Source organism: Lampris incognitus, chromosome 7, assembly GCF_029633865.1.
Source record: "Lampris incognitus isolate fLamInc1 chromosome 7, fLamInc1.hap2, whole genome shotgun sequence".
Classification (NCBI taxonomy): Eukaryota; Metazoa; Chordata; class Actinopteri; order Lampriformes; family Lampridae; genus Lampris; species Lampris incognitus.
Window position 1 is genome coordinate 1,127,602 of NC_079217.1, and position 9,836 is coordinate 1,137,437.

Sequence of the window (9,836 nt, forward strand, 5' to 3'; positions counted from 1 at the left end):
AGCATACATACGTATTATGTACATGTGCATGAAAACCATGATCTCCCAGTGATCCCTTCGTTGTGTTAAACTGCCATTTCTCTGGCCAGATTGAGCTGTTGGACACGGTTGCTCTTAACCTACACCGGATCGACAAGGACGTCCAACGCTGCGACCGTAACTACTACTACTTCACCACAGCCAACTTGGAGAGACTGCGCAATATCATGTGCAGGTAAAGACGAGGGGCGCGGGCGTGTGGATATATGAAGTTCATCCATGGTGTTTGCACATCTGCTCAGCTGCTCTTAGGGTCTGTGTCATGTGACGTGTCGCCCTGCTTGCAGCTACGTATGGGAGCACTTGGAGATAGGCTATGTCCAGGGCATGTGTGACCTGCTGGCGCCTCTCATGGTCATCTTGGATGATGGTAAGAACCACAATTTTCCTTCTCTTTTTCTTGATACTTGTAACCATGGCACACAGACACCACTTTCTAAGAGCTGTCAACCACTGGCCTCAGACACACAACGCTGTTATTGACGCCTGCGAGCAGCGTGGAGCACGCACACTAACATAATCTTCTGTAAGATGAGGAATCCAGTGAACCTTTCCTGGGGCCTCTAGTTTTACAACGGTTCAGTATTCATTCATTCAGCAGCATCTCACAAGTGATGACACTGGAAATTAGCATGACAACAGGACAGGAAGTGGTTTTTAATTAAGACGAATGATGTGTTGTGTGTAGCATGGTGCTGATGTGTTGTGTGCAGCATGGTTCTGATGTGTTGTGTGTAGCATGGTACTGATGTGTTGTGTGTAGCATGGTACTGATGTGTTGTGTGTAGCATGGTACTGATGTGTTGTGTGTAGCATGGTACTGATGTGTTGTGTGTAGCATGTTTCTGATGTGTTGTGTGTACCATGGTACTGATGTGTTGTGTGTAGCATGGTACTGATGTGTTGTGTGTAGCATGGTACTGATGTGATGTGTGTAGGATGGTACTGATGTGTTGTGTGTAGCATGGTACTGATGTGTTGTGTGTAGTATGGTTCTGATGTGTTGTGTTGTGTGTAGCATGGTACTGATGTGTTGTGTGTAGGACGGTACTGATGTGTTGTGTGTAGCATGGTACTGATGTGTTGTGTGTAGGACGGTACTGATGTGTTGTGTGTAGCATGGTGCTGATGTGATGTGTGTAGCATGTTTCTGATGTGTTGTGTGTAGCATGGTACTGATGTGTTGTGTGTACCATGGTACTGATGTGATGTGTGTAGCATGGTACTGATGTGTTGTGTGTAGCATGGTTCTGATGTGTTGTGTGTAGCATGGTTCTGATGTGTTGTGTGTAGTATGGTTCTGATGTGTTGTGTTGTGTGTAGCATGGTACTGATGTGTTGTGTGTAGCATGGTACTGATGTGTGTAGGACGGTACTGATGTGTTGTGTGTAGCATGGTTCTGATGTGTTGTGTGTAGTATGGTTCTGATGTGTTGTGTTGTGTGTAGCATGGTACTGATGTGTTGTGTGTAGCATGGTACTAATGTGTGTAGGACGGTACTGATGTGTTGTGTGTAGCATGGTGCTGATGTGTTGTGTGTAGCATGGTACTGATGTGTTGTGTGTAGCATGGTGCTGATGTGTTGTGTGTAGCATGGTACTGATGTGTTGTGTGTAGCATGGTACTGATGTGTTGTGTGTAGCATGGTACTGATGTGTTGTGTGAAGCATGGTACTGATGTGATGTGTGTAGCATGCTACTGATGTGTTGTGTGTAGCATGGTACTGATGTGTTGTGTGTAGCATGGTACTGATGTGATGTGTGTAGCATGGTACTGATGTGTTGTGTGTAGCATGGTACTGATGTGTTGTGTGTAGCATGGTACTGATGTGATGTGTGTAGCATGGTACTGATGTGATGTGTGTAGCATGCTACTGATGTGTTGTGTGTAGCATGGTACTGATGTGTTGTGTGTAGCATGGTACTGATGTGTTGTGTGTAGCATGGTACTGATGTGTTGTGTGTAGCATGGTACTGATGTGTTGTGTGTAGCATGGTACTGATGTGATGTGTGTAGCATGCTACTGATGTGTTGTGTGTAGCATGGTACTGATGTGTTGTGTGTAGCATGGTACTGATGTGTTGTGTGTAGCATGGTACTGATGTGTTGTGTGTAGCATGGTACTGATGTGTTGTGTGTAGGATGGTTCTGATGTGAGACAAGTGGACACCAGTCAACAATTCTGGCTGTGTTATAGTGCTGCTAAAGACAATATAGCTGTTCATTCTGTGTGGTGTGTGTGTGTGTGTGTGTGTGTGTGTGTGTGTGTGTGTGTGTGTGTGTGTGTGTGTGTGTGTGTGTGTGTCCCAGAGTGCCTTGCATACAGCTGTTTCACTCATCTAATGAAGAGGATGAGTCAGAACTTCCCTAATGGCGGAGCCATGGATACACACTTTGCCAACATGAGGTCCCTCATTCAGGTGATGGACAACCCTGTGTGTGTGTGTGTGTGTGTGTGTGTGTGTGTGTGTGTGTGTGTGTGTGTGTGTGTGTGTGTGTGTGTGTGTATAAAGTCCGACCTTTCCCTTTGCCTCACACTAATGTCAGGTCCATTCAAAATCAAATCAAATCAGTTTTATTTGTATAGCCCAATATGACAAATTACAAATTTGCCTCAGTGGGCTTAACAGCAACACAACATCCTGTCCTTAGACCCTCTCATCGGATGAGGAACAACTCCCTAAAATAAAAACCCCTTTAACAGGGAGAAAAATAGGAGAAACCTCAGGGAGAGCACCAGAGGAGGATCTCTCTCTCTCCCAAGACGGACAGCGTGTATTGGATGTTGTGTTCATGCAGTTTACATAACACAACACTGAAAGAGGATAACAGAATCATAATGGACATGACATGTATGAAGAACATGATGCTCAGGATGCCAAGCAGTGTCCACATGCCAACGGAGCAGTCCAGGACCCAAGCCACGCGACCAGCATCATCATGTAATAAAAGAAAACTTAGGTGAGGAGTGGAAGGGCAGGCAGCATCCAAATGGCGACCACCATCACCATGGAGACCTGGGAGGAGAACCGACTGCACATGCACACAAGAGAGACTCACATGACACCATTCACACACAGAGAAAGAGAAAGGAGAAGACATCATTCAGAGAGAGAGAGAGAAAAGACTTGTTAGAGAAGAGAACAGTTTGCAATAGTCATTAGCCATAATCAATTAAGTCATCAATTCGTCATAATCTATACTCGATAATCTCGTGGGCAGAACAGTGGTTGGTAAATTCATTGAGACAGAAAACCTACCCGCCATCCAGTACAGGTTGTGAAGCATTCAACTTAAAGGCAACTAGTTGTAAGCTAAGGCAAAAAGATGAGTTTTAAGTTTGGATTTAAAGACTCAACAGACTCCGATGGTCTGATGGCAGCAGGCAGGTTATTCCACAAGAATGGAGCCCGACAGGAAAAGGCCCTGCTGCCACCAGCTGACCTCTTTTTAACTTTGGGTCACACAGGTCCTGGACTCTGAGCTCTTTGAGCTGATGCACCAGAACGGCGACTACACTCACTTCTACTTCTGCTACCGCTGGTTCCTGCTGGACTTCAAGAGAGGTCAGCAACCCTTCTTCTCTCTCAGCAACCCTGCTTCTCTCTCAGCAACCCTGCTTCTCTCTCAGCAACCCTTCTTCTCTCTCAGCAACCCTGCTTCTCTCTCAGCAACCCTTCTCTCTCAGCAACCCTGCTTCTCTCTCAGCAACCCTGCTTCTCTCTCAGCAACCCTGCTTCTCTCTCAGCAACCCTGCTTCTCTCTCAGCAACCCTTCTTCTCTCTCAGCAACCCTGCTTCTCTCTCAGCAACCCTGCTTCTCTCTCAGCAACCCTTCTCTCTCAGCAACCCTTCTTCTCTCTCAGCAACCCTTCTTCTCTCTCAGCAACCCTTCTTCTCTCTCAGCAACCCTGCTTCTCTCTCAGCAACCCTGCTTCTCTCTCAGCAACCCTGCTTCTCTCTCAGCAACCCTGCTTCTCTCTCAGCAACCCTTCTTCTCTCTCAGCAACCCTTCTTCTCTCTCAGCAACCCTTCTTCTCTCTCAGCAACCCTGCTTCTCTCTCAGTAACCCTTCTTCTCTCTCAGCAACCCTTCTTCTCTCTCAGCAACCCTGCTTCTCTCTCAGCAACCCTTCTTCTCTCTCAACAACCCTTCTTCTCTCTCAGCAACCCTGCTTCTCTCTCAGCAACCCTTCTTCTCTCTCAACAACCCTTCTTCTCTCTCAGCAACCCTGCTTCTCTCTCAGCAACCCTTCTTCTCTCTCAACAACCCTTCTTCTCTCTCAGCAACCCTTCTTCTCTCTCAGCAACCCTTCTCTCTCAGCAACCCTTCTCTCTCAGCAACCCTTCTTCTCTCTCAGCAACCCTTCTTCTCTCTCAGCAACCCTTCTTCTCTCTCAGCAACCCTTCTTCTCTCTCAGCAACCCTTCTTCTCTCTCAGCAACCCTTCTTCTCTCTCAGCAACCCTGCTTCTCTCTCAGCAACACTTCTTCTCTCTCAGCTGCTCTGCGTCCAGCAGCTCCTTTACTTGTGTTCAGCTTGACTGTATGAGTCACTTGAACCCTCGTTCTCATGCACACTGCGAGGACTGCCAGGCTCCAGGGGGCGTGTTGAGCAACGCCACTAAACAGCAGCAGGACAGAGATCAGTGCACTGGGCCACAGGTGACCATACCGCCAAGGCCAGAAGTTGTGCCTGTGGTTTCTGAGTCTTGGGGTAACATTTAAGAGTTGAACGTCGGGGCGCCCTGGTGGCTCTCCTGCTAGAGCACATACCACATAAGGCTAAGTCCTTCCTGCAGCAGCCTGGGTTCGAATTCAGCCCTGGCCCCGTGCTGCATGTCATCCCCTATCTCTTTCTACTATCTCTATCAAATAAAGGCAGGAAATGCCCCCCCCCTAAAAAAAGAAGGACCGTCAAGTACAGCACGGGTGTCACGTGTCGACTTGCTTTTCATGGCAGGTTGCAAAGTTTTGTGAGCAACTGATGTTCTGCCAAATAATGACTGACGCAGTAATCCACAAAATAACATTCAGCAGTTGTTTCTACTTCAACTAACGCTGTACTTGCACAGTACTATGTTAGTGTAGTATTAGTACAGGGCGAGAACAAGTACAGTGGAAACATTCTCGTGTCTGGCACAGATTAAACCGTGCAGTCGAGACCTTCTAGCTCAGCAGAAACGCCCCCTCGCTGCAGGCGACTCAGCCCGGTCGCTGTGCTGCCGTGATGCTGACGTCCTACTCGTCTTGAAGGTCTAGTGAACATGGAATAGTGGCTAAGGGAGGCCAGACTCGGCATGCACACACTGGTGGAACACATGGTCTTACTGTGTTTCACCCGGAAGGGTCTAGAACACATTTTACTTTCTGAAATAAAATGTTAGGTACTAGTGAGTCCTCATCTTTTCCTATTACTCGTAAGTGCACTGTGTTTGGTATAAGTAGAAATGCTTTTTGTGGGCGTCCGGGTTGTGCGTCAGTCTATTGCGTTGCCTGCCAACACGGGGCTCGCCAGTTCAAATCCCTGTGTTACCTCCGGCTTGGTCGGGCGTCTCTACAGACACAATTGGCCGTGTATGCGGGTGGGGAGCCAGATGTGGGTGTGTGTCCTGGTCGCTGCAGTAGCGCCTCCTCTGGTCGGTCGGGGCACCTATTCAGGGGGGGGGGACATAGCGCGTGTAACCATGCTGCCTGGGTGTCCATGTGTGTGTTTGTGTGTGTGCCCAGAGCTGCTGTACGAGGATGTATTTGCAGTGTGGGAGGTGATTTGGGTGGCTCCAAGGATTTCCTCCAAGCACTTTGTCCTGTTCCTGGCTTTAGCCCTGGTCACCGTTTACCGGGAGATCATCAGAGACAATAACATGGATTTCACTGACATCATCAAGTTCTTTAACGGTGAGCTGTGAGAGGAGGTCGTACACCTCACACCAATGTGACTTACTGTGTATTACTCAAAATATTACCAGTAAACAGTATGACGTCACTGACCGTATAAATGTACTGGACAAGATAGTTAATGCATGCATTGAGAGTTACACTAATTTGTCAAACTGCCAAAACTCAGCTTTTTTCTGCAGTTCTACACGTTTAGCACCTGTACTGTGATGTCCTGGTTTGCAAAGAAATGAAGAGAATTTACACAAATTCCCTGACTTGTACCCAAACCCAGTTGTGTTAAGCCTGCTCTCTAACTCCAGTTGTGTGTGTGACTGACAGAGATGGCCGAACGTCATGACGTGCAGCACATCCTGCAGATAGCACGAGAGCTGGTGCACAAGGTCCAGTCTCTGATGGATAACAAGTGACCGTAGAAGGAGCAGACGAATGGGAGGCATTCTCCTCTTCAACCCTGCCTGCACGTGCCCTCTTCGCATCCCTAATACCTCTCTGCTCTTCATCATCAGTACCGGAGAGTGGGAAAGGTGGGGATCAAGCCCTCTGTCTTGCCAGGGCGGGGCGGGGGGCACCCGGGTCAGGAGCTCGGTGTGAATCTAAGGCCAAGCCTTGATTGTTTACATTAACCTTATCACTAAATGCCAGTGGTGTCAGTTAAGACATGTGGAGTCGTCTGCATGCTTGAGAGTTTAATCACACTGTGACTGCATTCTTCAGTCTCCCTACGCTCCACAGAGCTTGAGTGTGCATGAACCCACCCTACTTAAATGTGCACAATACACACACACACACACACACACACACACACACACACACACACACTCCATCCAAACACTGTCTCCATGAGTAGTATTATTTTAGGAGTCTTGCTTTAATTTCTGTGTTGGAAAAAGGCGTCTTTGCCTCCTTGCTGTGTCGTGGGAGACCACTAGAGTGTGCTACTTACACACCTTCAAAGGAGAAGAAGACTTAGCCACGAAGAAGCTTTTCATTTGTGACCAAATGGACTGTGCCAACTACCTTTTCATACCTACCTTCACATTTTTGGACAACATGCATGTGTTTTCCTCCTTAGCGCCCTCCACAGGTTGTTGTTTTAATGACTCGTTATCACACAAATGTTGCCTTTTATCAGTAATAGCCCTATGTACTTTGTTGCACTTTTGGTGAGGGTGTCCTTCATGGTGCCTGTGATGCTCTGGCCAGTGTCCACAGTGACACAACAGGTGGAGGTGCCACAAGAGACCAAACTATTGAAATACAGTTTTAATTGCAACCAACTTTTGCAGCCTGATTGATGAAGGTTTATGGTCCAGTTAACGTTGTGAGCTTTTCAGTGAGGAACTGTCGAGCACGTTTGATTCCAGTGCCAACCACCTTTGCATAGTCCATTTCAATGTAAGCGTTTTTATTGAATAAATAAATCAGCACATCTAGCATTTGTAAACCTTTTTAAATAGTCCTACACTACATGTGCAGCTGAATTACAGAGACACTATGTGAACAAGAGAAAAATATACATAAAAAAGGAGTAACTATGTCTTACTCTTATCACTCAATCAGTTATCTTTGGTATGAACAGCATAGAGTCGCCAGCAACAGACCGACACCGAAGGGCAAGATAGCACAAAATCATAAAGCACAAATGCTCTTTCTCCTTGCTTTCTCCTGGCTTTCTCCTGACTTGCTCCTTTCTTTCTTCTTGCTTTCTCCTGACTTGCTCCTTGCTTTCTTCTTGCTTTCTCCTTGCTTTCTCTGTGCTCTCTCCTTGCTTTCTCCTTGCTTTCTCCTGGCTTTCTCCTTGCTTTCTCCTGGCTTTCTCCTTTCTTTCTTCATGTTCTCTCCTTGCTTTCTCTGTGCTTTCTCCTGGCTTTCTCCTGACTTGCTCCTTTCTTTCTTCTTGCTTTCTCCTGACTTGCCCCTTGCTTTCTTCTTGCTTTCTCCTTGCTTTCTCTGTGCTCTCTCCTTGCTTTCTCCTTGCTTTCTCCGTGCTTTCTCCTTGCTTTCTCCTGGCTTTCTCCTTTCTTTCTCCATGTTCTCTCCTTGCTTTCTCTGTGCTTTCTCCTTGTGTTCTCCTGGCTTTCTCCTTGTTTTCTCCCAGCCTTCTCCATGCTTTCTCTTTGCTTTCTCCTGGCTTTCTCCTTGTGTTCTCCTGGCTTTCTCCCAGCTTTCTTCCAGCTTTCTCCATGCTTTCTCCTGGCTTTCTCCTTGCTTTCTCCTGGCTTTCTCTTTGCTTTCTCCTGGCTTTCTCCTTGTGTTCTCCTGGCTTTCTCCTTGCTTTCTCTTGGCTTTCTCCTTGCTTTCTCCTTGCTTTCTCCTTGTGTTCTCCTTGTGTTCTCCTGGCTTTCTCCTTGCTTTCTCCTGGCTTTCTCCTTGCTTTCTCCTGGCTTTCTCTTTGCTTTCTCCTGGCTTTCTCCTTGTGTTCTCCTTGTGTTCTCCTGGCTTTCTCCATGCTTTCTCCTGGCTTTCTCCATGCTTTCTCCTGGCTTTCTCCTTGCTTTCTCCTGGCTTTCTCTTTGCTTTCTCCTTGCTTTCTCCTTGCTTTCTCCTTGTGTTCTCCTTGTGTTCTCCTTGTGTTCTCCTTGCTTTCTCCTTGTGTTCTCCTGGCTTTCTCCTTGCTTTCTCCTTGCTTTCTCCTGGCTTTCTCCTTGCTTTCTCCTTGCTTAAATACAGAAGACAAACATTTAACATGGAAAGCTTGTTGCAGGTTGCAGCAGGATGAACCATATCAACCCCATACAAACCCAGCAGAGAGACTCTTTATCTGGTATACATACTAATCCACTCACCACCAGGGCACACTGACGCACGTTTAGCAGAAAACCCTGTGTCCAGTTTGTCAGTTGTACTTTCCAGTAAGTCAACAGCTGGATGTCCGGGCTGACGCGTGAACGGTGGTTAAAGAGAGGGCTTTGTTTGTAGTTATATGAGGATGGTGGCTGACCTTACACCTGACAGGTTGATGTGATGTGATTCATTTTAGAGCAGGCAAAGATGCTAGACAGATCTGAGGCACATTACACATAGCCTACGTTGTTGTACGTCTTAATTTTAACCACATTTTACAACTGTGGCTAAATATGCACACTGATCTTAACAGACAGCACCACCATACAAGTCTACCCAGCTGCTTTAAGCATTTCGCAGTACTCTGTCAGGAAAAGTGGTTGCAATTGACTGTGGGATTGAAACTAATTTCCCTCATGATCCATGCATACTTTTTTTCTGACAAAAAAAGTATTTGGCTTGCTTGTGGACCGGTGTGCTTTGGCCATCCAGAGGCCATGAGGACTGGGAGGGAATAATGGACCTGTAGGCCCAGTTTTAAAATTGTCAAGTACAAGCTGCCTCTTTTTATTGCCAAACTATCCAAGATATCTTGAAGGGACTGGATGTTATTAATCAATCGGTAACAGACTCTCGACATCTCTGTTTCAGATTCACAGTAACAGCACAAACTGCATTCATGTCTTTTGTGAAACTGGGTTTTGACGCAGTCTCCGATAACCCTTGTTAGCATGAACCTATCATACGCCTTGTCTTTTGAAATTACAATATGGCTGCATATGATTGGTCATCCAGCATGGACCTGCACCAGTGATTCAAGTGCCAAGTGTCTTCCCCAATCCTGAAGTGTACTGTAGTCATCCAGCTCTCCGACATGTGACAGGTTTAATAAGCAGATTCCAGGAGAAGGAGGTGGTGTTGGACGTATGTGGTGCCTCATCACTGCTCATCCCCTCCACCCCTCTTTGGCTATTATGAAGGTGGAAGGTAGGTGGGAAATAGACCTGTAGGAGAGCTTTTTCTTCCAGTCAGGACATTGTGTACCAAAGCCTTGAAATAGCCCCCTCTGTGGCATGATGACAATGTGCAATTTCATACTGCATCTTGAAGACT

At 46.8% G+C, this 9,836-nt stretch overlaps 2 protein-coding genes across 2 annotated transcripts in view; one reads left to right on the top strand and one right to left on the bottom strand.

The window, feature by feature from the left end:
• The window catches only part of sgsm2 (small G protein signaling modulator 2), a 168,500-nt gene extending 161,203 nt beyond the window's left edge, over positions 1-7,297 (top strand). Inside the window, exons 19-24 of the mRNA XM_056283318.1 lie at positions 90-214; positions 327-409; positions 2,352-2,461; positions 3,511-3,607; positions 5,769-5,936; positions 6,258-7,297. Of these exons, the coding sequence (XP_056139293.1) occupies positions 90-214; positions 327-409; positions 2,352-2,461; positions 3,511-3,607; positions 5,769-5,936; positions 6,258-6,346 (672 nt within the window). The 3' untranslated portion in view covers positions 6,347-7,297. The remainder of the gene's footprint in view (positions 1-89; positions 215-326; positions 410-2,351; positions 2,462-3,510; positions 3,608-5,768; positions 5,937-6,257) is intronic.
• Positions 7,298-7,403: 106 nt separating this feature from the next.
• Positions 7,404-8,663, bottom strand: LOC130115811 (uncharacterized). Its single transcript, XM_056283657.1, has one exon. The coding sequence runs from the start codon at positions 8,661-8,663 to the stop codon at positions 7,569-7,571; it is 1,095 nt and encodes a 364-aa protein (XP_056139632.1). The 3' UTR covers positions 7,404-7,568.
• Positions 8,664-9,836: the final 1,173 nt, after the last annotated feature.